Consider the following 27,182-nt stretch of genomic DNA (forward strand, 5'->3'; position numbering starts at 1 on the left):
ACAGGTGTCATTTTTTATAATAAAACCAGATGGTGGACCAGCAGCCCCCAGCTGCAGCTCTTTTCAATGGGTTATCTCATCCCAAACAGACCCTCTTCTGACTGTGCAATTCCTGAAGCTGCTTCAAATCAATACAGATCTCAATGGAAGAAACACTTAGAAATACAACAATAAACTTAAGTTCAATGAAAAACTTTTCAATCAGTACTATTGCGTGTCCATTAATTCTAGATGACATCAAAAAAGGAAGAAAAACACACTTTTGAAAGTAAAATAACAGTCTCATATTCCAGATGTACTACTTTCAGCTCAACCATGTTGATTTATGGAGCGGTCTTTCCCCTGTGGTGCGCATTGGGCAGTGTACTCACTGCATAGATGTTCCCCAGTGTGTAGTGGCTCGTCAACAGGTCTGAGGTGATGTCAAGAGCTGTGTGGACCAGTATGGCAGCGTCAGCAGAGAAGTGAGCACGATGCAGCACATTGGCCATGTTGACAAGAGCAATGTCCTTGTGCTGCCTGTAGGTGGAGACAGAGGGCATACAGTACTCCCTACTTCTGATTATAGGGTTTTACTCAGCATAGCCTGATGTCTAACTGCAGATAAATTCCTGTTGCTGTTTTTTTTTTTTAATTCAGGGTATGCAGTTCATTCAAAGATAAAGGTATACAATTAAATTCCTTACAAGTATCTGTTCACTTCCTGTGATTTCTGGCAATGTTTGTCCAATAGTCTAGCAGCAATCAGACTATGTGACCTACAGGACAGGAAGTGAATAGATGCCAGAAAGCAACAGTATTATTTGTTGATCTGTAATGTTGCACTACAAGTTAATAAGTCATGTGCTTTATCTCGCACAGTTTGGGCAAGAGGGCCACAAAGCGAGATTAAATACTCAAAAATAACAGACTCCATATAAACAAAATGCAATAAAACACACACACACACACACACAAAAGGATTGCTCTCTGCAAACACTAAAAAAAAAAATGTTTAGAACATGCAGCATAGTTCGATGCATTCTACACACACAAACAGGACATGATGTACCGGATTATTATGAAATCCTTATGGTGGCTGCTTCATTTCCAGTACAAGTTTCACATTTCCAAATATTACAGCTTGATCATGTCAGAAGTAGTTTGAATCTGGATCTGACCCGAGTAGTTACTCTGTATTGCATTGTCCCTCCTGCAGCAGCATACCTGGGAGAGAAGTGCAGCGCCCTCACGGCACACTCCACCACCTGCTGCGGCTCGTTCTTCATCCTCCAGTAGAAGGCAGCCATGTTATACAGCACCCAGGAGGAAGAGTTCTGTGTGGGGTCAGCACAGTGGTTACAGAGCATCTCTAAAACTAGCCCAGCTTTGACCCAAGCCTCCCTAGACCACATAGATACATTTCACCCCCTATTATAACAGCTTTCAGTGGGTTGGGAACAGGCCCTGAAGACTGGATAAAGGGTTGCACAGTGTGATGAAACTATTCGAACCCCAAGGCCCCTTTTGAGAAGTGTTACTCTACATATCACAATGTGCAGGTCACGCAATGATGTGCATCATGATATATGTGATGCTCCTGTATGAAGCATGACAGTATCAAATGATCATTTAATGATGGACCATTTAGTCAAAAGACAAACTTTAAAGGGATAGGGACAGCATGTATTCATAACATCTTCACTCAATAACCACTCCATGAACTACATTTCGCTACTGGTCTTGAATCACGATACAAACACCACATATAGTACCTCTTATGACACAATATATCATGTAAAGAAAGTATCATCGATACACCCCTATACTTGAGCCAGTGCCCACACTTACAAACTGTCCTGATACTGCATAATTACCACACAGTACCTGAAAGCCAAATGCAACCCGAAATGTCTATCGGAGGGAGGCTGGGAGTGTGTGATACAAGCTTGGTTAAGACTGGTGCAAAACCAAGGCAGATACCATGTTCACCAGTGTGAGACAGACGGACGGACACACACAGTTAGCACACAACTGGGTCCCCATTTTTTTAATAAGGACCCTAAAAATGGATTTAAATCTCAATAGATGTATCCAGCACAAGCCAAACTATAATTATAGTGGTTCAGACCCACCCTTTTTAACATTCTTACTAATCTATTGCCTAGACGTTTTTGCCACAAAATCTTAAGAGTAAGTAGCGGGGTTCCGAAAAATATAGCGTTACACGTCCATAGGTGTTGCTACAACTGTTTAAATAACATACCTGTCATTTTTCTTTTCATTGTTAACATCCTGACAACTTTTAACACTTGTAACTTTAAAGTCTGCTTCAAAACTCTTTTCAAAATGGCAGCTCTAGTGTACCGAGGGTCGAATGCACCAACGTGGCTTAAATAAAACTCAGTTTAGTGTTAAACTAGGGTTAGTTGTTCTGCGGTTATGTTTTAATCACAGTTACATTGCACCACACATTTAAACCGTGATTAGTAAATCTTGGCTTAAGCAGGTAATCCAGTCATATTTTGTATACACTGTAATCGACTGGCTTCTGTGTTTTTATAATTGCTTTGACTCTTGTCAAAAAAGTCAGGGAAATAAGATACTGCAAGTATGATCTTCTCCTCCATTTTCAGTGAAAGTGAAACAGGGCTTGATTTCAAACCACATGACATGAAGCTGTTCTCTGATTGCTCAGTTATGTAGTTGTCGTGTGAGGAATTCACAAAAACAGGACCAGGTCTATTTTTTTTTCATGGCTCGCATTGGAATTTGTGTCGCTGCGGCAAAGCGACGCTATTGATTTTCTCGAGTTGCTTTGTCGCATCGCGTCTGGTGTGTAAGGGCCTTACTTCTCACCTGTCAGACAAAAAGATACAGGCTCTATGTTTGTGTGACAGAGTACGCCGGACCCTGTATTAGTTGTGTATTATGACTTAAATGTATTGTTTTGTTTGTTTAAAGAAAGTGATTATTATTATTTTTTGCAGTGTGGATGGTGTCAAAATTCTACTTCCAGCTAAACGAGTGCGTAATGTGGCCATCTCCAAATTAATTAAGTGATTACCAATTTGGAGATGGCCATGTATATATATAGGTATTTTCATTTTAAAAACATGATATCTGGTGCTACTTTAGGTTAAAGGAAGCTCTAAATTTCTATGCCTTAACCTTGTGTTTTCTGTTTGCATGTGTACTCCCTGGATCATTTCACCTCTGCAGTGTCTTCTAGGTCAAAGCACCTTACTGGCTGAAAGCATGTCACTCAATAGGGGAAGCAGCTGATTGGTTAATGACAGGGTAGACGTCCCTAAAGCGGTGTGGACAATTTCACCCTCCAGGTGAAATGACCCGGGAAATGCAAGCCATTCTAAATGTATGGCTTGCAAACAGAGATTTATTTAATCAAGTGTAGTACCATCTAGTGTTTTAAAATAAAAATTAAGTTTACTGTAATACGCGTTTCTTTCAAAACTGGATATCCAAAAGCTATATAACAAATGGAAGTGCTCAATTTCAAAAAAAAAAAAAAAAAATGAATGTGCGTCAGCTACAATCACTTTAAGGGCTGTTTTTAGAAGTGGTTCTAAAGAAATGTGTCCTAGTTAACAGGTATTATTATTTTAACTTGATATCTGGTAATACACTGTTAATGAAACCTCTGTTTGCAAGCCATGCTTTCAGATAGTGTTGCACTTCCTGGAGGGTGAAACTGTCCTTAACCAACCAGCTGCTTTCCCCATTGACTCACATGACTTCAGTCAGTGTCCAGCATTGTCCCAGAAACAGATTTCCAGACAGCAAGTTCCAGACATCATGTTTTACATTTAAAATACAAGTTTGTTTCTTCCAAAACTGCACGTTAGAGACTCATGCAGCCAAATGAAGTGCAAAACAAGTATGATTTATGGAGTTATTTAGTTATCTACAACCACTTTAAAACACAGCACTCCTTAAAACAGCACTTCAGACAGCTCTCTCTGCAGCAGTGAAGGCGTCTCACCAGGTGCAGGGCCTCGTGGATGCGATGGCCCATCTCCTCCAAACTCCTCCCCACCCTCTGGGACATGCAGTTGAAGATGGAGTCCTCCTGAGACAGAAGTGGGGTGGTCAGGTTCACTCTCTCCTGTACACCCTGGGAGGGGAGGGAGATGGAGAGAGAACTATTGAAACATATTCAGAATCTTTACACACATATAACCTGAGTCAGTGAAATCACTCCAAAGGCTACCCGCTGCTCGGTTCTTTCCATATGTAACACTCTGGATATGAATGTCCTATTCCTCCAATTATTATTATTATTATTATTTATTTCTTAGCAGACGCCCTTATCCTGGGCGACTTACAGTCGTAAAAACAAAAATACATTTCAAGAATCACAGTACAAGTAATAATACAATTAAGAGCAAGATAAATACAATGACTTTGGTTCTAGCAAGTACAAGTATGACAAAATACGATTCAATAACAGAGCAGATAAGTGTCAGTGATAGTTAGATCAGGATATAATTAAATACAAAATACTACAGATTAAATAACACTTGACAGATTACAGTAATCTAAAGTACAGGATTTAATGCAGTAAAATAGGGCGCAGATAAGAGCAAGTAAAGGGCATTTAAGGACAAGTGATAAGTGTCCAGAGGGAAAAAAAAGAGGAGTTCTACAGGTGCTCTTTGAAGAGGTGAGTCTTGAGGAGGCGCCGGAAGGTGGTCAGGGCCTGGGAAGTCCTGACATCTGTAGGAAGGTCATTCCACCACTGCGGGGCAAGGGTGGAGAAGGAGCAGGCTCTGGAGGCAGGGGAGCGTAAAGGAGGTAGAACCAGTCTTCTAGTGCAGGAGGAGCGGAGAGGTCGAGTGGGGGTGTAGGGAGAGATGAGGGTCTGGAGGTAGCTGGGTGCAGTCTGGTCAAGGCATCTGTAGGCTAGTACAAGAGTCTTGAACTGGATGCGAGCGGTGATCGGGAGCCAGTGGAGTGAGCGGAGCAGTGGACTTGCGTGGGAGAAGCGAGGCAGAGAGAACACCAGGTGAGCAGCGGAGTTCTGGATGAGCTGGAGCGGACGGGTGGTGGACGCAGGGAGGCCAGCCAGGAGGGAGTTGCAGTAGTCTAGATGCTGGGAGCTCAGTGGCAGCTGGTCCAGCACAGGTACAGGCTACAGCTGGGCTCAATGATGTGTTTGAAAGGTTGCGTTTATTATTTAGACGTTTCTCGGTATAAATGTGTGGCTGAGGACAGTGCTCATGGTTGAGCTGGTTTTGTGGTGTTGCTGCATTATACAGGATTGTCTGAAACAACCCTGCGTGTTGTATACAGAGAGTACTCGGGGCTTAAAACAACACTCACAATATGCAGGCATGACATCATACATGCAGCAGCAACTACAAATCCCAGTTGTGCTTATTTGGAGGACTATAAGGAATACGCAGCGTATCCCAGTACAAACCTGCATATAATGATACAAATCATGAAACGATTCATACAAGAAGTGTTTGATCCTTGGGGTGCGTGCGCCCATGTGTTACTTTGCCCTGCACTCACCCGCAGGTGCTGGAAGGCGTGGATACTGTAGGGCAGCTCCAGCACGTTGGTACAGTCAGGTTTCTCCAGGTTCAGGGGCAGAGGGGATTTGTGGTCCACATGGTCTTCTGGGCTGCAGGGAGAAAAGGAGAAGCAGCTCTCAATAAAAGGGTATCTTACTATCTAGAGCAAACAGTGCAGGATCTTACTTCCATCCTCTAGTTCCATGCACCTGTGGCAGGCAACTTAAGAAAACCACAGCATCTGAGCAACCACAATAAGAGCCACTCAGATGATTGCAAACATCTGAAAAATGTAAGAGGACAGTAACTCCTGGACTAGAGCTTGTGAATAAAGCTGCCTGCTACACACTAGAGAAACACTTAGAGCAGTGTCCCACAACCATTTCAATCTTTCACTAAAACAACATTCTTCAGTGTCTGTTTAGTACATTCTTCCAGTTCTCTTCTGTGTGCTTCTCAACACACAGGCCCTGCTTTCACTCCAGTTTGTTTGCATTTCCTAGTTGTGTGGACCCTTATGAACGTTTTCCATAAAGTAAAAGCATAGCAAAGTGTAATAAAGCTGAGTGATGGATGGTAAAGCATAGGTAAGCATTGTAAAGCCCAGAGGTATGGTGAAGTAGGGTTGGGACGATCTACGATAACTCGGTAATATCATATCGAACAGTCACAATAAAAAAATTGCATTATAAAAATAATTACTGAATCATCAGAAATGTACGATATTTAAATTATTATGATGATTTTTAATGACAACTGAATTTTGTATGCTATTTTAGTTTAAGTATTCCACAAGTAATTCCGAGTATTCCATCTGTTCTAGTAATATTTAATTAGTACGTCTTGTAGTGTATTGGAGCAGCCACCACTTCCGCCTTAACGATGACCCAGTGGGTGTGAGGCTTTTGCAAGACTTTGTTGAGAAAAGGCGGTGAGCAAAAGGGAGGGTGAAAGGTTAGAGAGGTAAGGTGAAGGATAAAGAGACAGGGAAATGCTTTAGTAATGTTTAATAATGTTTAGTTCATAATATACATATGCCAGTTAATTGTTATATTGTTATAAATTGCTTTGGCAATACTTGTTGTAATATAGTCATGCCAATAAAGCACATTTGAATTGAAAACAGCAGTGAGCACTCTCGTTCAAAACAGCTTCACAAAAAAGAAAAAAAAGTTCAGTACCTATTTCAGTATTCTTGGAGAAAATGGAGGTACACTATGTGCAAAATATGTTACTATCAGAAAACAATTGTGGACTATTTTAAAATAGCAGGTAGGCTATGTGTTTTACATAAGAACATAAAAAGGTTACAAATGAGAGGAGGCCATTCGGCCCATCTTGCTCGTTTGGTTGTTAGTAGCTTATTGATCCCAGAATCTCATCAAGCAGCTTCTTGAAGGATCCCTGGGTGTCAGCTTCAACAACATTACTGGGGAGTTGGTTCCAGACCCTCACAATTCTCTGTGTAAAAAGGTGCCTCCTATTTTCTGTTCTGAATTTACACTTTTCTATATTAAATGTAATTTGCCATGTGTCTGCCCAGTTCTGAATGCTGTCTAGATAATTTTGAATGACCTTTGATACTGTAACGGTGTTTGCCACTCCTCCTATTTTTGTGTAATCTGCAAATTTAAAAGTTTGCTTACTATACCAGAATCTAAGTCATTATAGCGAAAATGGAAATACATTTAAAATAAACTGAGCAGTATAAATGTGTATGCGTTTTTTAAAATGTATTTATTATTTAAAGTGGACACTTCATTATTCCAGGTAACTTGTCCTTGGTTTAGCGAGTGACTGCTGTATTTTATATATTTGTATAAACAGCGGAATCTAAATGAGCAAACACCGCGATAATTGCAATTATCGCATTTTTTATCCCACAGTTATTTCAGAGATTTTCAATATTGTCCCAACCCTATGGAAAGTATCTTAAAAAACATGGCACACCATGGTAAACTACGGCTGATGCAGAGCATAACCATTGGAAAGCATAGGAAAACTGCTAGATTACTGTCGTAAACTTTTATAAGGGGATATAAGGGAGCACACGCTTTGTAACTGGAAGCCATCCGGATACACTCTGGCTACTATTTGCAGCAGTAGAAGGTTATGAGTGCAGAAAGTAAAACAAAGTGAATTTTTACCCAGATGGTGTTTGTTAAGCATAACGACAGCTATCCGCATTGGGTCACAGAGTAACCATTTTCTGAAACCTACACAAACTACATGGGGCTCTACAGCTGTGAATGCTAACACATTCAGTGGAGTTTATTTTGGTTGTAGCCAATATGACTTTGAAGGTGCTGCCCCCTGCTGGTACCTGATGTCTTTGCTCTCTAGTGAGATGTAGGTTCCATCGTAGAGGTCTAGGTCTCCCAGAGGAACCTTGGCTTTGATGCAGTCCAGGTCCTCTTTGTAGTGCCTCTGCTCCAATCCTGTGTCCCGGTCCTCATTATCCTCAATATGGATCTTCTGTGCCACCAGTTGCTTCTACAGCAGAGAACAGGACAGGAGGCAGGCAGTCAGCACTGTTATTCAGTGTTCCAGAACCCCCTGCCGAGTTCATGAGACACACAATACTTTACCTTTGCTGTATCCCGTGTTGTCCATATCACAGCAATATATTTTTCAACATAATCCTGTTTTGATATTTTTATTCACACATCATTGGTAAATCAGCACGCAGTGTATCCAGTTCATGCTCCCTCCTGCAACAATGCTGGTGCTTTGATTGAAATGAGTCTCCCGAGTAAATGTTGAGAAAGGTATTTCCCAGTTGATTTATATTAAATATTTGGATTAAATATTTTAAAAGGAATATAACACTGCGATACAGACAAGGCACAGTGATTGGTAATGTGGTTCTTGTAAACACTGCAGGGTGTTCTATAACCCAAATTCAAGTGACTAAAACTGTCATGGTTATGAAAACAAAATCAGAGCCTTCTATTTTAAAAATGTGCCTCCTCATGACATACATCCAAAAACGTAAGTGTGACATACATACAGGTACCATCTTATATACCCAGACTGCAACTCTCAATAACTTGATGCTAAAGGATGTACTTACCAAGACTGGGAAGAAACAGGTGTCAAACGTATCTATGCATCTCCCCATGTCTGCATAAATGCCCTTTGCTGCTGAAATCTACTGTGGTTGGGCTCAGGACTTGACTTTGAGGCTAATCATCTTATGATATGGTTCTGCCAAATTTGTGAACTATGTATTTTTTAGGACTTTGCCTAGAAGTGTTAAGGCCTCTGCAAACCGGCGTGATGCGATAAGCGAACGTGTCGTACGACACACCGCACCACGACAAAAAAAATTAAACATGTATTTTTTATACGAGCCGTTCACACTGCCTGTGATGTGATGGGCAGCACTGAAGCAATGTGAAAAAAAAAATAATAATTGGTGTCTATTTTTGTGATTCTGTCGCACGGCAACTAGGGAACTGACCAATGAGGAAAAGCTTCCCTTGCTCGCCTTCAGTAAACAATGGCAGAAGAAAAGAATTCTTGCAGTATCAAAATACCTGGAGTTGTATGTGGCAGGGACGGGGTTAATGTCTCTGCCAACAATCACTGGTGTGGCCACTCTCCATTTAATGCGAATTGGTGCTAACTGGGGAGTGGCCATCTGCATAAAAACAGCCAGAAACCCTCTGTCTGGGAGGAGTAGGTGAGTTTTTGGTGTTCTGTCTTGCATGCATGCATGCATGCATGCATGGATGGAGGCGAATGCCAAGTCTGACCTTGTGTTTTGTTAAACCTTTATTTTGGCCCTTGCGCCCTTTTGTTTGTGTCCTGTCCTGTTTTGTTTATTAAATGTGTGCTTTAGCTCTTAAACTGCAGCTTCCTTGCCTCAGAGTCTCCTTCTTGCTGCGGCCCTGCTGCATATGGCGTCGGAAGTGGGAAGTGGCAAGAAAGAGACTCCGAGGTAAGGAAGCTGCAGTTTAAGCACTAAAGTACACATTTAATAAACAAAAGGGCCAAAATAAAGGTTTATATGGAGCGCCATTTGTGCCCAAACTACCCGGCCGTTAGTTTGGCAATTCGTTTGTTAATTCGTGAATTTGTCAATTTGTTTGTCAATTCGTGAATTGGTCAATTTGTCAATTCATACAGTAATTCATAAACGTATTTGTTAATTCATCTAATAATTCATTAATTAATTTGTCAATTCATTAATACGAAAGACTGTACGGACCTGCACATTTCCAATCAACCATACAAACTTCCCAACAACCAGACAAACTTCCAACTGTCAATCTTGCACTGTGCCAAAAACACTGCAACCTTTCGAGCCAATGGGAGCACACACTAATATTTTAATCAACAAAAATCCAGCCTCACTCAAAACTGCTTCAGCCAATAATATTTAGAAGGACGTTTCAAAAGATATTCTATTTAATAAGATACTCGACTCCGCTGATTTTCAATGGAGACTTCCGTCTCACTGCACGCAAAGCATTGCGGTATAGAGTTAGGCAAAAAAATTCTATGGACAGTCAATGCAGGCGTACGAAATGTTGCTGGTTTTCGCCATGTTAAAGAAATGCATAAAACTTGAAGATTTTACATTAGCCCAAGGCCTTTTGAAGAAAACGGCAACATAAGCAAATTATGACAATACGTAGTTATGAAAAATGCTATTTTCTGAGCACAGTCCCGTTCGTTGGTGCATGCGCAGAAACATCGCTCTAAAGAAGCATATTGATTAAATCATTTAACAGTCCGGTAACACCGGTTACCATAACAACACAGCAATATAGTACAGTAAACAAACTACCAGCATTTTTTTTAACATGGCGAAAACCAGCAACACAATGTCACAATGTCAGGCTGGGCATGTGCCTTCACTGAACTGATCACTGCAGCTTAAACCCACATACTCTCAAAAGCTCAGTCTCTTGTGCTTTCCCAATCAGATATCGTTCCTGCTCATCTGAAGTAAGTTTTAGTGTATGTGTGTGTGTGTGTGTTTGTACACTGACACTATGATGGTAAGCTTTAGGCAAAATCTAGAGCATATATTTGTGTGTTGAGCGTGTGTTGTTCCATCTCCAAGCACCCTGGCTTGTGATGATGGATGCAGAGCACTGGTCTAGCAATGCTTAGTTCCTATGATACTGTATGAAGGTACCTCCAGCTCCTTGAGGTAGCTCACTCTGGTCTCTTGTCGCATGAAAATCACCAGGTCGTGGGGATGTTTCAAGTTAAGGGGAGAATCCACCTGCAAATCAGAAAAGCAAAGGCAATCAGAGAAGAGCAGAGCCAGGCAGAACATCTGAGAGCCAGATACTGGGTCCAAAAGGGGGACACAACATTGTTATTATGGCAATGTACTCATGTTTGGGGAGTTAACATTGGAAACGTATTTTTTAGGGGACAAACTAAATCCAAGCCCCCAGATGAAATTCAACTGTTCTTTTCTCTGTTAGCACTCCAATTATCATATTTGTTTGATATTTTTCTTGGATAAGCCTTTGAAAATTGATTTTTTTCTAAATGAGTTCAGCCAAAATGCATTTTTCTTGTCTTTGTAATTAAACATACTTTCCATATATTTATGTATTTATATATTTATGAAACGTTGTCAGATGTCGGTTATTTGTCAGACAGATGGCTCTATCATCTTTTAACGATAATTTTGGCTGTCAGGGGGGGGGGGGGGGGGCTGCACAATCTACCCTCCTGTGTTTGCATCCTTTTTATTAGTGTACCACAGTTACCACTGTAATGAATATATTCAAATGTACATTTCTGTGTAATAATGTATACTACAAATACTAAAACATGTATTTTAAATAATTCCTTTATCGTGTAAGTCACAAGTTGCATTTAAGAGATTTAAAACAATGACTATAATACTAGTGTTCAAGCAGTAGTTAACTGATAACCTGTACAGCAGGTAAACAAACTGCAATGGAGATGACCACTTGCTTGCCTAGTTAGTGAAAAGTGATATTTGGTACAAATCCATATCTGCAAACGCTTCGGTGCAGGGAGTGTACACACACCCGCACACCTCCTGTCAACAGACCACATTTCCTCCTTCTGAGCTTTCTCACTCCCTGTACTATCTATCAGTCATGACACTTGGTACCTCTTAGCAACAACACAACATTCAAACCAGTAGTATTCTCAGCTCAATACATTCCCGATGAAAACTCTTGCTTCGGCTTTGTTGTGCCGTTGCACCGACAGCTTCTCATACAGGGTCCGGGATACACTTTCTCTGGTGGCATTTCAATGACAGCCCAACAACCGCAAATCTCCGGCCGCTGACCCTGCCCTGCTCTGATTCACACAGCTCCCTACCTGCTGCTGGATCTTGCCATCCTCGGTCACTACCCAGTGTGTGGTGGCTGCGCTGGGCTCCACAAGGACACAGCTCAGAAAGATCAGCGCCCCTCCAAGTCCACTGACTCTGCCCGGGAATCTGAAGCAAAACATGGGCTCAAAATCCCGTCTCCTGTAATTCGCCATCTTCCCTCTCCAAGAGGAAACTAGCAACAGGAAACGGAAGCTTACACCTGAAAAGGAAGGGGGGGGTGAAGGATAAAAACGCCATGTTGGTACTATGGGCAACGGGTATAGAAATACAACTTACGCTAGAGTAGACATTACGTTACATTACATTACGCCATGTTGGTACTGTACCTGCTGTATGTACGGGTGCATATGTCCGGGAGAGTTGAATGAAAGCATTTAAAAACAATTGTTAATGGGCCAATGCGCGAATAAGCGCATGCGTCTGACTGAACAAAAAACAGCAGCACTGAAAATACAAATCATGCTAAACGCATCTTGGAATAACAGTCCACTGTATCACGGGTTTAGTTTTACATTCTTGAAATACTATATATTTGAGCTGTGGGGTCAATAACTACGGAAGCGTATAGGTGCCATGTGGAGCAAATTAACCAGCTCATGTCGCCGGCTGTGAGTAATAGATCGTTTCAAACAATTACTGAGTGTGTGGGAGGGTTTCATCTCTAGAAATATGGGAATGGTGTATCGGTCACGTCATTTAAATAGTGGAGGATTGACGTCTAAATTAGCCTATAGTCTGGAATTCAGGAAGTCGAGTCAGCAAACTAAAGTCTGTATTAATATATTGCGGATCGTGCTTTGATCTGAGCAAACATGATGGTTAAAACATTTAGGTGATCCAATGAGGTATTTTGGCAAAACTCGATTTTATTTTCAACAATTATTTTCAGAATTAAACAATCGTGGGTTGCTGCAGGCTGCCTTATTTTGTACAGTATACCCGAGCTATATGGCAGTGGCACAGTGTTAGTCTCTCAAAATGATTGATGCCTAAACTAACCTATAGGATTTCTTCGTGTTGTTACGTTTGAAATCCAGGAAGTCAGGTCAGCAACTAAAGTCTGTATTTAATTTGATCAGAGCAAATTGTGACGTGTACAACATTTAGCAGACCCGAACAGCTATATTTTGCAAACTTGATCTTATTTTGAAGTTATTTTCAGAACTAATCGATCGCTATTGTTTGCTGCAGGGTGTCCTATATAATGTAGGGCACCCTGTAGTTGTATAAGTACCGAACGCGATGTGGCATTGCCTTGCAAGCTGTGAGTGACCAATCGCTTCCAAAATTTGGGACGTGTGTGGGAGGGTTTTAGTGTCTTTCGAAATACTAGTATGTGAATGGTGTACCAAACATTCCATCTGTAGAAACTGGCTATACGATTTCTCCTTTTTGTTGTGTCTGGAATTCAGTTGCTGTCTGGAAATTACAGCTAATCTTTCATCACTCTCTGTGTCGTGGTGTGAGATGAATCTGACGAGCAGATTGCTACAACACTGAAGGAATTAAATTACTTTTTGAAAAAATAATTGATTGTTCAATAAATAAATCTGAATACATTTATGTATTTTGTAGAGCTCTTTTTGAGCGTTCAGAGGTCAGAGTTCTTTTTAAGAATTCTAATACATTTATCTTTTTTTTTTTTTGTGAAGTAATTGTTATATATTTGTCAACACGGTCACAGTTCATTATAGAATTTTTGTAACTGGTAGATACATTTACAACTGCATTGAATTCCCACAACTATTTTTGTATTTATGAAATAATTGTTATAACTGCCAACACTATCCTATTTTCAGAATTTTTGTAGCTGTCAGATAAATTTGCGACTGTACATTTTTTTCCCATACATTTTTATTATTATTATATATATATTTTGCTAATGTGTGAAATTTATTTCACTGATTGCTATATATTGCAGTAACTACTGTAAATTAAATGTCACGCAAAATGTTGCGTACAGAGGCGGTGCCAAGGTGGATGATGGAAACCGACAGTCTAATTCTACCTGACTCGGGCAGTGATTTTCCATGGAAGAGCCTGTTAGAACTCCAGACAGTGAGTCTGAGGAACAGCCTGCACGCCCCAGGAGGTCAAGGGATTATGTGCCAGTGTACAATAACCCCCCCCCCCCCAATAACGTACAGCCTGACATACCACGCTTTATTAGTACTCCAGGTCCAAAGGTGGATACTGCTGGCTTCACCCCTATGCAGTATTGCCAGCTTTTCCTCACCTGGGCAGTATACCTGTTGGTCATGGTGACCATAGGTATACTGCCCAGTTCCTACAGCAGCAAAGAGACCACATGCCCTTGCCCACAATTGGAAAGAAGCAAGTGTCCCAGAACTGAAAAAGCAGGAAAAGAAGGGGCCCAAAAAGATGCAGAGTGTGTGCAAAGAAAGGCATTCGTAAAGACAGCCGCTACTGTTGCCTGAAGTGCCCCTCAAACCCAGGTTGTTGCCAAAGCTTGAATATTGGAAATAAAATACATTATATCTATCTGGCCCGTCCCCCAGTTAATCTCCCCATCACTTACAACACAAGCGGCTTGAATAACCTCCGGTACTGCATAGAAATATCCTTTTAGGGGTGTCAATGGCTTTTGGGTGGTGTGACAGGTAAGAACCCAGTATACTAAATATACATGTTTGGTATCCCTGCAAACCATAGAACCTGCAGCACGTGGAAATCTACATTGCAGTTCATGTATGCATCCTTTGGGGCACAATTGTGGAACTAAATATAAACTTGTGTCATTCTTACCACTTTTTAAGTAGTTTTGCCTAATATTGTAGGGGGTTATGGGTAACAGACTTTGGGGTGGGGGTTATGTTACTCATCCCTGAATTTTATAATTTGTGGGGATTAAGAAAAATAATAAATCTACAGTATTTCCCTTTAGAGATTACTGCATACTGTTTTTAATGAAGCCTGTTTTATCAATGAGGAGCATCTTGTCCCACCATAATTGATCATTTTTATACTGCATAGACAAATGTCTGAAAAAATACACAAGTTTGGAGCAATGCAAATGACTTATTTCAATTAAGTATTATGACGTCACCAAAAGTGTCTATAGTGTGTCATTCTTGTATGAAGAACGTATTGTCCCATGGTAATTTCAAATGTTTTATATAGTGTGGGCACTATTGTAAATGCTCCACCTAAAGGAACATGAACTTCACTTAAAATAACACATTTCTGGCACCGCTAGCGATTCATTCGCAACTGATACAGTACTGTTTTGTAACCTGATAACTCCTCATCATCAAACTTCAATTCAAAGGGTTTATTCAATCTTTTCAAATGTGACTTATCATCGCGAGAGTGTCTTGAGGTACACGGATTGGTTTACTCAATCTTTCCAGAACCAGCGTCATATCATTGACTCATTTGTATTGCGATTTCCACAAGCATAGCTCATCGCTAGTTTGGCGTACCATGCTAGCAAAACATTATTTAAAGATATATGTAAATCAACTTCACATATCTCATATTTCATTTTTAGATAGCTCAAATTGAAGATATCCTCAAAACGGTTTATTTACAGGTATCTAAATATTTCAAAATATTTTAAAATGCAAAGAGATATCTCTAAGTGATACCTGTCATACAAAATAACATCCTGTTCATTTAGATATATCTCTAAATTACTTCCTGTTCATTAGATAATTTATAGATGTTGCAATGATCAGGAAGTCAACTCAAGATATCTCTAACTTCCTGTGAAAATGCTGTTTTTCAAATTGATTTCCTGTACATTTAGAGGTATCTCTAAATGAACAAGAAGTTATTTAGAGGTATCTTCAAATGATTTTGGTATCTAAATGAGCAGGTTGGTAGAAGATATCTGAAAATCATTTTCAGATATTGCTAAATTGATTTTATATATCTTTAAATGACTGAGACATCAGGAAATGATTTAGAGATACTGTATCTTCAAGATCGCCAAGGCTGCTTAAATTTCAATTCCAAGATAAAGTCACGTTAGCTTCAGCCGTAGGATAATGATCACTCTACTTGGAAACTGGTTGGCTGATCAGTGAGGTTTATAATTTGACTTTGTTTTTTTTCTTGCCAGGATACTGTATGTTCACTTCCTGTGTTACAAATAATAGGACTCCATCTGTCCATTGGAAACTACCAAGGTCCCATTACCTGTAAAACAACACTAGGTTTGGAAATTAAAAATAACAGCAAACAATACAGTACTGGTACATTGGAGAATGTTGTGCTGCAAGAGGAAAGACAATATTTACAACACTTTGGTTGCTACCTCTTAAATGTTATCAGGGGTGTTGGTATGAAATCTTAATCTTTACCCTTTGCTTCCTGAAAGTTGTGTAGTATGGATTCAGTATTTTTTTTCCATGATGGAAGTGTTCCAGAAACCAGATCACTTATGCAGCACGGACTGTACCAGACTGACACTGGTGGGCCCTCATGTACTATCCTTTGTCATTGCCGTATTGAAGCCTCTCTACATGTTCAGTTTTACAACTGGTTTGTACCATTCAATACACTGAAATTATTGGGCTATTTTATATTTTCTAATTGAGAACTGATGGGTGGGGGCAGGGGTAAACCAATATTATCTATGCATCGAGCATTAAACAATGTAACATTCATTCCACAAACACCTCAACCCTATATTCAATGTTGTAAGACTTGGCAGCATACATGTTTTATGAAAAATAAAATAAAAAGTCCCAACCCATGGGACAACTGGGGCAAACAACAAGATTCTGATTTTTGGTTAAATCCATAAACTTAGTAACGTGAAGGTTTTCTAACTCCAATATTGATTGGGGACATTAAAATAATTTGTTTCTCAGGGGAATCCCAAGAAAATGTAATTTTCAGCATTTGGTCTTGACGTCAGTTCTACTTTTTATAGAGATGTTGCTGGATTCAAATTGTTTTTACTATCTATCTATACCCCATTACAATTGCTGATAGAGACTTGTTATACAAAATAACATTAAATCAAATTGTATCAGAATTGTAATATTACCAACAGGTTTTGTAAGGGAATGAATGTCAATATATAGTGATTTCAGTTTCAATTTTAGCATAAATTATATTGCTGTCATCAAGATATGAATTTGACAATTAAGTAAATACATGCTATAATGCAGTGCTGGGATAAACACATGCGTTTTCAAGTTTTAATATACTTTAGTTTTGAATTCAAAATGATCATTTTTTTGCAAATGAATACATTTCAAGCAATGTTTGTTTGAATGTTTGTCCTAGCACTAATAAATTATATACAAATGTATAAATACAATTTATCAAAAACTACTATACCAGTTTAAGAAACTGGATTGATAATTGTTAAATGTTAAAGCCCATTGCCACAGCAATGAGAATTTCAATAGGTGGAGACAGGTGAGTCAACATTAAATGTGAATACATTAGTCCTGCTTGGTCCAAATCAGTGCTTTTAATCAAAAGATATTAAATATCTTAACAGAAAAACAATACAAAAAGCATGCTTGATTTGAAAGTAGAAAATGTATCCCTCCTGCCCCCCTTACACCAAACCCTGCCAGAGACAATGTGTTGCAGCATGTCAAAAGTCCCCCACTCTGGCTTTTGTAAAAGTAGCAATACATCCAAACTTATTCCTGCTAATCATTTTATAACTTGGAATTAGTTTAAAACTTATCCTCCAACTGGTTTCCCCAAACTCTTTTGGTTTCAATTTCCTTCATGGAGAATAGCTGAAACCTTGCAAATAGGCTTCCAGATTGCCTATGTTTTATATATTTTAAAAAAAAACCACACACACCTACTCCCTGAACATGCTTCCCTCCTCTTTACACAAAAACATACACGTAAAATGCATGCCCACACTTCAACAACGCAGAATTAAAAACTAAACAAACCAATAATGTTCTTCACAAACCCGTTTCTTCGCCCCAAGATCTGTACACACTGCTAGAACACAAATTACAACAAATACAGTATCCAAAAGTTTTTCCAATAGTTCAGTTGCTTAAAAAAAGTATGTTATTCCCCTTCTCTGTTCACATTATATGGTCTGGAGCTCTGTGCCACAATGGGCTAAGTACTCATCATTCAACACTTATCTTCAAAAGGTAAACGCCAGATAGATAAACCAAGGCAAAATAAACAATGGGGAAAACAAAATGCATACATCCAAATAAAAGTAAAATGCTGTCAGCTACTTTGTAGAGCAGTAAGTCATCCAAGTTAATTTGCTGAGTCTCAAACATTGTCATCTTGCAGCATCCAAAGTCTGATCAATTTAACCCTGTTTTTGTTGAATTGTGTCCATTAAACATAAAAGGCATGTTTAACAATACAACCTCTGGCATATAACATTTCCAAAATAAGTAACATTTATTTCTTGGTGGGGGGGGGGGGGGGGGGGACGTCTTCATAAACCTAGTTTCTAAATCATATGGGTGAAAACAAAGGATTTTTAATATGATCACAGCTTACAGGCTTTTAGGGAAAGAAAAAAAAATGAAATCATGGTTACCAACACACAGTAACAATCTTCGTTATAAACATAAAGCCAGTTGTACAAAAGGTTCTCTCCCCACTTCCGCAAAGGGACAGGTTAGCACCCTTGGCAGGGCAGGTGGGAGGTGACTGTAGGTCTGTGCAGTGAGGGTTCCTGTCGCAAAGCTGCTGTAAAGGTCAGTCCAGAGCAGCACCCCGAGCAGTGTTGGGTGGGTGGTTTGGAATGAAGGTAGTCTTGTTAATAGAGTCTCCCTCGGCTGCGGTTTCCTCTCCCTCCCCAGCCTCTCCCTCGCCCACTGAAGCCACCTCTCTGTTCTGTAAGCAAACAGACAAATCCCAGTTAGAACTAGGATGCAGCTATTTCAACTGTCGTTGAAGCAGAACAAACAGATTTTCATGAAGTACTGCCGTCTTACAAACTACCCCTATCGAATGAGGTTTAGGATTTACCAGGACAACTTAACACTTCCCATAGAGTGTTTGCAAAAGACAAGGAGTTGGGTGACTTTGGAAAAAGATTTCAGAACTCTAGACTAAACTTGGTGCTCCAAGAATCTTGTGATCAACTAGTTTTAAATAGGGCTTGTTCTAAAACAACTCCACAACTATGCCCAGGAGCCTGCACTGACACTGCTGGTCTCCCTGTAACTGACCGTAAGTAAAGTCTCCAATGTTGCCGCTGTACTTGCCACTGGGAGGGTTGTAGATTTGCCGGGCATCCCGTTTTGGAAGTAATGTTAGTTTCTTCGGAGGGGAGCTGGAGGTTGTGTCTTCACTGGTAGATCGTTTTTGTCTGAAGGAAGTGCAAAATAAGTTTTAAATCCAAAAAAAAAAAAAAAAAAAAAAAACCTTTATAAATGTTAAACTCCCATACTGAAATCAAATTCTGACATATCCACTATAGAGAACAAGACATTGGATAACGAAGCCAGATCCCAGCTAAGCTAGATGAGTTAATCTTGAGTTTCGGCTATACTGGATACCCTCAAGTCTTAGAGTGATAGTAAAGCTTGCTTACCCAGCAGCCTCTGCCTTCTGGACAGGCTTCCATGAAAGAGTCACTGTGCTCTTGTAAGAAGGAGGATTGTGGAAAAGGTCCTACAGATTGGGGGAAGAGAATTACAACATCATTCAAAACACCATACTGTAGATGCAAACAAAGCATATGGGTTCCATATTTAGATACCAAAACATATTAGCCAAAATTTAAAATATAAAATTACTACATGTGAAATTGTACATTTTGATAAAAACATTTGGTTTAAATATTTGTAATAAAACACATACCCTCAAAGTCATCCCTTTCTAACATGTAACAGCACATAACATTGTCAAATTCTATAAAAGCATCTATAAAATCTTACCTTTATTAGTACATTAATGTTATTTGTTATCTTCAAAGCAACAACTTTTATTTTGTTCTAGAAAAGAAAGAAAGAAAAGGTTAAATTCATCCATGTGGGATCCAGTAAGTCATAAAGGTTCTGCACATGCCTATTATTGGCATGACTCCAATACATGCTCATTCAGCCTAACCATGTTTTGGCACAGTTAACCTCCAAGTGATTTCAGGGAACAAAGGAAATCCAAATGGGATGGAACTTAAAACACAGAAAATAAAAGCTTGTCTGGGAAGATCTCACCCACATGAACACCACTGCCAAACGACTAATTTCAATAAATAGCCAAGCACACGACCTCCTTACCTCATCTGTCTTTAAAGCAACCCCAGTCTTTCCCTGCAAGGCAGCCCGTAACTGCCGTATATAGACCTGAAGCCCCCGAGCAAAATACTGCAGCCTGGAGACAAACAACATTTAGTCAGCACAGTTCAACGTGAAGAGAAACAGAGAAATTCTGGGAAATGTTCAAACTACTTTAAAATGTATCAAGTGACAAAAAGATACCACATTTGCGTATGCCAAGCAATTAAACAAAAACTTCACTATTTCAGCCATTAGGTTTTGTTAGTAATGTAAAAAACAGTGTTTGTTTTGACAGTGGTGTAAATCATTTACTTTTACATACGTTATTCTTTATTGTAACATTCAGGGATATAGTGTTATAATTTCTCTCGACCAGCTGTTTGATCTTGTAATGAATATCGTGGTTTTAGCATTTTCACACCAAAATGGTAGTCAGCTTTGTTATTAGAAAGCAGAATATCTTCATGCGGATCCAGTCATTTGAACCACTACTAATGCCATTTAATAACCACTAACACCACATTCTTACTGGAGTCCCAGTTACATTTCCCCACCTGATTTTGAAGTCTTTCAGTCTTTCTGCATTGAGTTTGTCAATCAGGAAGTCTGGCAGTTTTTTACCCAGCTGATGGAAGCCGAACAGGAGACACTCCACGTAACTGAACTGCAGCTTGGGCTCCTCACTGCCTGAATTCTCCCCATTCTCTGCCTCCTCCGGGGGCAATGGCATGTATTCCTGTTGAACAGAAACACCACCTCAGTTCAGACTGCATATCAAAAGGGACAATATTAACAACATGCAGTAAAGTTCTTGCATAGTAAAGAACATTTCAGTTCGGAGTGTGTATAAACATATGCATGGATTCCCAATTCCTTGCAGTATTAACAGTATTCTTGGGAGACCAATACAACAATGCACATCTGTGGACCAGAATGTTACAAATGTAGCATGTACATGTGTGTTTAGTGATAACGCTGTTCAGCAACATTCACAAAATCAAATTCATTTCAGGGTTTTTTGTGTAAAATCACTAGGATACAAACTGGTGTGAATTACAATAGCTGTTGGTTTGAAAAGAACACATTTTAATTCAAACAAAGAACTTTTGGATATACACTAGAAGCCTGTTACTTTGAACCCCTTTGATCCGAATCACCTTATTAACCACCAAGCGTGTCCCTGACAAATTCAAAATGGCTGACAAACAAAAAAGGACAGTGCTTATTCTAGCTGAAAAACTGGAAATAATTGCGGAAATTGTTTAGCTTGTGAACCCCCGGATCCAAAAGTCGAACAGGAAGAGAATGAGGAAAATGAAATGCTTTCTGCATCTGTACCAACCAACAGTGAAGCGATGGAGTGTTTTAGCAAGTGTTTGGTCGGTTTGGAAAGTTAACCTGATAGAGATCCAGTTCAGATAAAACAAACAGCCATAAATGCTTTCTTTTCTTGAACAATAGTCTATGGGTTTTATTTTCCCTCAGTAAGTGGATGTTTTACATTTTATACAGAGAATCAAGCAATACAGTTAAAAAAAGCAAATGTTTCTTTCAAAAAGTATTTTTTTATTCTGTATAAACGTTTTACATTTTATGACGAGACTTGATAAACGCAGGGTACAAATTATAGGTGGAAACCTAGTTAATTTAATTTGGAATTTAAACTTGCACAGATAAGAAAGATGGGATACTGTATTAATCGCTGATTTAATTTCAAATGGCAAACTCTGTGTTTTGGGGTGAAAAAAAACACCACTCATTTTTTAGCACAAACCAGTTTAGCTTCTATGGACCAACAGTACTGTATTTGAGAATAGAGTGTTGAAATTTGTTTTCCGATTTATTTTTATTTATTTTTGTAAGTGAAAAGCAATGGCCCAATAAATAAAGCCATGCAACTAAATGTACTGAACTGTTCTGTATGTGCAACAGACATAAAAATAAAAAAAGTGCTTCACTTGTTTGAATCAGTTTTACATTCACGGTACTTATTTTGTATAGAACGCTTCAGTCTCGCTTTCAGATGTGCTTTGCAGAGTGATGTTATATACAGTTATGTGAGAAGAATGCTAATGTTTAAATAAACCTTTAGAGTACAATATATGTAAACTAGCGTTCATCCGAACGTTCATTCATACAAACTATTTCTACGTCCCCAAAGCTGTTCGGGCTTCTACTGTATATTTGACAGCATATATATATATATATATATATATATATATATATATATATATATATATATATATATATATATATATATATATATATATATATATCCCCTTGAGATTTGACCAGATCACAGAAATAAAAATCTAAAATAAACAGATCTTACCAGTAATTTGTCAAACAGCTTGGTTAAATTGACTTCTAGTTTATCCATGTCACCGCAGAATGGGCTCATCTCTGCTAACAACTTCAAAACCTATTAAAACACACAGTATTTCATATTTGCAGATTTGATCTTTCCAAAATTTCAATAAATACCCTGCACATGTTGAGAAAATATTACATACCAGTGCAAGGTTCAATTAAACAATTAATGACCAGCAGTCATTTATTTGCTTGTGTGTACTAATATTAATAAAGCACAGACCCCTTTGCATGCATGTTTAACTGATCATGTGCTGCAGTATTACTCCTAGCAGGCACTGAAGAGGATAATTAAATATGACCAGTATGTAAAAAAAAATAGCCATATAGCTTAAGTGGCTAACCCATAAGATGATCTAAACTTCCAATTTGAGTTGTGCTTCCCAAAATGAAGAGGTTCACTTTATCCGAAATAAGCAGGGACCCCATAAGGACATAAAGGGTTGCTACTTTAAGAGCTTATCCAAAGCAAGAGTTCTTCAAGGTCAGATTCTCTCCCTACCCAAACCAGTAAGTGGTTTTCCATTAGCCACTGAAAACCCAGGGTAGCTTACACAAATAATCAGCCCACCACACACATCTCCCCTGTGTTACTGCAAATCAGGAGGGCACTGTTCTTTACCTCTAACTGGATGTCTAGTTCAGCTACTGGGCTGGTTAGGGTGCTCAGGTTTGGCAGGGCGTGCTCACAGAAGTAGGTCACAAACCGTGTGGAATGAACATTTTTCTAAAGAAGAGAAAAATAACAAGAATTAATGACAAATATTTGTAAAGGCAATCACTAATTTAACACTGATAAATTGCTGGGTTTGATCAGCTACTAGGAACCAGATGAGCATAGATATTTATGTCCTTATGCAAATCAGTATCTGAAAGGCAGCTGAATTTGCAGCTACACAGAAAGCTTTATACCCTCAAACACTGATAGATGAGACTTTAAAAAAAAAAAAACATGTAATATTGTTCCAGGTAAAGACAAGAATGATGTAGAGCTACACATTTATGAGAAAGAACAGTATAAAGAGGCATCCTTACAGAGAAGAGGGGCACAGCTTGGCGAGTGCACTGCAGCAGCCTGTCCACGCTGTCTGCATCAGCTGGGTTGAGGTGCTGTTCCAGAAATGCCTGTTCTGCCACCAACTGCACCAGCTGCTGCCGCCCACTCACTGTCTGCAGATTCTTCAGCCCTGACAGGATCTTCATGAACACAACAAACTCCTCTCCAGTCACATCCTCCAGGACCTGCAACACAGCACCAGAGGGGGAAAATAAATAATAAAAACAATTAAAGAAAAGCAGTTGAAGGACTTCGTTTGATCAGGAACTCAATTTAAATTTCACCCTGAAGGTGTGAATTACGTAACCTCTCTGGAGTGTGATGGAATGCATTACCTTCTTGGACTCTGTAAAGATGTAGTCCTCCACCTCCTTGGTCATCACCTCATCAGGCAGGGTCTTCATCTTACTGGAGAGGAATTTGACAGCTCGCTCCCTCACAATATCCTCTCCTTGTAGAATTTGAGTAAAAAGCCCACCTAGTGTCCCTGCAGAATTATAAAGCCAAGGGTTAAAAACACGCAATTTCAGGTTAACAAGATATTGGCAATAAGTACACTGCAAATGAGGTATTCATAATTGGAGAGTATTGAACTTTTCACCAAACTTTCCAAACACATGCACTCAAATCTTAAAACCAAAATTGATAAAATAAATAAATAAATAAATAAATAAATAAATAAATAAAGCAGTAGAAACCATACCTTTGGCATCCATCTTGAATATGCTGAGTAATGCAATATTAACTAGATTAAACTCGGCCGAGTCATCTGAAAAACACAAAATCGGGAAAATATTGTTACTAACAAAGAGAAAGGAGTTTCAATTGCAGGACCAGTAAAATCCTTGTGACAAAGTAGGTCAATGATTTCATACACCCTTAAAATACAACTTTATCCGCCAGCAGTAATGGCAAACCTCATAATTAGTCTTGTGGTTTTATAGTATTTTATTTGTCTAATGAGCTTAGAGCATATTTGCAATTGTGACATTTAACTTTTGTCTGCCAGTTGTCTGTGTATTCAAGTCCAGACAGGTGGTGAAGTTGAATCCTCGATAGTCGAGTTACTGTACCTGACTGGAGCAGTTGGGTTAGGATGTCTGCAATCCTGGGGAGGTTCTCTCCTGTTGCAAACTGAGGCAGCTCCTTGATGGCCTGACGACGGATCTATAGAAGGAGAGAAGGGTGTGTGTCAATGACATTCCATTGCAAATATTTAACACACTCATTGTTAGAGAGTTGGGGTTGTCATTACTGATCATCATCCCCAGTGGTCATTTTTATACTTCCCATTACATAAATTCCACCTGGTAACACATGCTTCACTACACATACCATGCATGAGTGCAGAAGTAATACATGACAATTCAAACATATATTATACAAATCCACAGGGTGGAGGAAGTATTTCCTTAAGCAATTAACAGCCTATGTATTCATTCTCACCGACACATCTTCATCCTCACAGAGGTCCAGCTGTGCGTTGATGGCTGCGTCTGCCAGCTCAGGAAAGCTCTTGAAGAATTTGGGAATGAATTGTGCAGCCAGGCGCTTCTCCTTTGGGCCACCTTTCACCCCATCTAGGATCCCCTGATAGGCATCCTTGTGCTGTAGAAACACAAGCAAAGTTAGTTAACCGCTGTAATTAATACCAGCACTTAACAAAAAAAGACTTCATTGGCATAAAACTGAATGAAAATCTTTCTGCAGAACGTGGATACGCACAAAACCAAAATGTTGCTACTAAAAGATTACAAAATACAGTCCAACATAGTTTTTCAATATATGGCTTATTAAAGTATTGATCTAAATCATGATCTAAACGCTATCAGTTTCGATTTTGGTTCATATCACGACTGCATTTGTGCATATGAAATCCGTCTTAGTTGTATAAACACAATGTATGCGTTGAAATCCCAAATAATGTACCGTTTCCCCAGCTCACAGGGCCGATTTGGTTACATGCATAGAGCGTGAATGCGCACAATGAAATACTATCTAACTTATTTAGAAACAGATGCCGTGCAGAATTGTGCTGTCAACGCTAGAGACGCTGTCTGTAACGTAAACATTAGATTTCTGCAAATGCTCTACTTTAGTTACTTGTATACATATCTATTTAAGCAAGTTTAACAGCAAGCGTTCAAATCAATATCTAGACCAGTGTTTAACTCAATACCTAATAGAACAAATTCCAAAACCTACGCCCACTGACTGTACAACTGGTAGCACAATTAACTCAAACATCGCTTATCACCAGAGGGCCTACAAATAATCCACCACTTATCGTTCGGCGACGCAGTATCCCATCTAGCAGCCTGCCAACAGTGCCTCGACGCATGTAGATCACTCGTACCTGGCTGATATCATCCTTGGCGTCTGCCAGGACCCCGTAGTTACGATAAAGCTCCTCCACAGTAGCCGCCATTGGTTTTCTGTGTGGCTGCGGCTGTGTTGTTAACCCCAATGCTCTTTTCCTGTCCGCTCGCTGCACCGTTTCCTTGTTAAAATTGTATATAAGCGCGTCTATTTTCAGCAAGTCTCTCTAAACTTTGTATTCTATATTCTCCAGGCTTCACGGCTAAATTGAGCTGTTTCTCTGTGTCGAATTTTCTAGAAAATCCGCCACAAACTCAAACATGTAAATTGTATGCGTGTTGGGCCTCCCACATACTGTGAATGAAAAAGAAACGCCGCGAGTCGAGAGTGAGAGAGCGCTGTCGTGCGCTTGCGCAGCAGAGCTTGATGGGAAAGGAAACAATACCAGCACGGTCGTGGGCGGTCACGTGAAGAGGTTGTTTAGTAGAGCATGCAGCTGCCCCTCTAGTTTAAACCTGGGCTAAAAACAAAACCAAGTAGTGTACTTTCGTCAGACGAAGGGTCAGTTGCAGCGTATCAAATTTAGTCCACTTGAGGGATGTTTTACAGACCCTGATTAGCGCTGATCCAGCACTAAATTGCACTTTAAATCAAGATTAACGAAACGTGGATTTCATGAACACAATTTAAAATTCTCCAAGACTATTGTAGTTCTTGACTAAAAACTGTTAATTTCATCAAGGCCATTTAGACATAATCCTGAACTATGTGGAGCATTAATTTAACCCTTTATGGGGGCAGGTTTAAATTCAGATTAAATCCAGTCATCCCTCAGACTCTGAAGAAGATGGATTACTTGGACTATGTAAATGATCACAGGCGTGTCCCTTCAAGACCAGAGAGAATAATACTGTTTGATAGAAGAGATCCAATGAACTAGTACGATGACATTAACTTCCGTCACCGTTTTCAGATGCATAAAGAAATGTAGCTCAGCTAGTAATGTTACTTGATCCAAACTTGTCACATGCATCTCAGCAGGGGAAGCCCTTTCCTCCTGTTTTACAAGTTTTGGTCACTTTAAGATTCATGGCTGCTGGAAATTTTCATTGGGAGACTGGGGATTTGTTGGGAACCAACAGTATGTAGAATTGTGTATAAAGTCTGCTGTGCTATATGTTTGCTGAAAGCTCAATACATTAATTTTCCTGATGCCATTGAACAGGAACTGTACAAAACACAGTTTTATGAATATGGGAACTTCTCTGGTGTTACTGGCTGCCTAGACGAGTGCCATATTCCAATTAGGCACCCAGCAGTGCCAGATTATGAAGAATACAGGAACAGAGAAAAATGGTCTGCAATCAATG

At 39.4% G+C, this 27,182-nt stretch overlaps 2 protein-coding genes across 3 annotated transcripts in view; both read right to left on the minus strand.

Moving 5' to 3' along the window:
- LOC117435014 (tetratricopeptide repeat protein 17-like) overlaps positions 1-12,484 on the minus strand; it is a gene marked incomplete in the record, with an annotated part of 44,199 nt that extends 31,715 nt beyond the window's left edge. The window contains 8 exon segments of the mRNA XM_059002942.1: positions 372-519; positions 1,207-1,316; positions 3,983-4,114; positions 5,518-5,629; positions 7,843-8,012; positions 10,669-10,758; positions 11,847-12,061; positions 12,189-12,484. Coding sequence (XP_058858925.1) covers positions 372-519; positions 1,207-1,316; positions 3,983-4,114; positions 5,518-5,629; positions 7,843-8,012; positions 10,669-10,758; positions 11,847-12,014 — 930 coding nt within the window.
- Positions 12,485-17,292: 4,808 nt separating this feature from the next.
- LOC117434556 (apoptosis inhibitor 5-like) lies at positions 17,293-26,303 on the minus strand. Of its 2 annotated transcripts, none has more exons than XM_034057120.3 (14): positions 25,850-26,303; positions 24,940-25,101; positions 24,567-24,660; positions 24,197-24,262; positions 23,829-23,980; positions 23,472-23,678; positions 23,059-23,163; positions 22,399-22,488; positions 20,621-20,802; positions 20,067-20,160; positions 19,725-19,781; positions 19,379-19,458; positions 19,050-19,153; positions 17,293-18,675 (listed from the first exon to the last, which is right to left on the minus strand). In XM_034057120.3, the coding sequence occupies exons 1-14, from the start codon at positions 25,919-25,921 to the stop codon at positions 18,599-18,601; spliced, it is 1,542 nt and encodes a 513-aa protein (XP_033913011.2). In that variant the 5' UTR covers positions 25,922-26,303; the 3' UTR covers positions 17,293-18,598. The 2 variants fall into 2 exon arrangements, with proteins under 2 accessions (XP_033913011.2, XP_033913010.2); XM_034057119.3 differs by having other exon boundaries at positions 19,014-19,153; positions 25,850-26,302.
- Between the last annotated feature and the right edge of the window lie 879 nt (positions 26,304-27,182).

The sequence above is a fragment of the Acipenser ruthenus genome, chromosome 28, assembly GCF_902713425.1.
Source record: "Acipenser ruthenus chromosome 28, fAciRut3.2 maternal haplotype, whole genome shotgun sequence".
NCBI lineage: Eukaryota > Metazoa > Chordata > Actinopteri > Acipenseriformes > Acipenseridae > Acipenser > Acipenser ruthenus.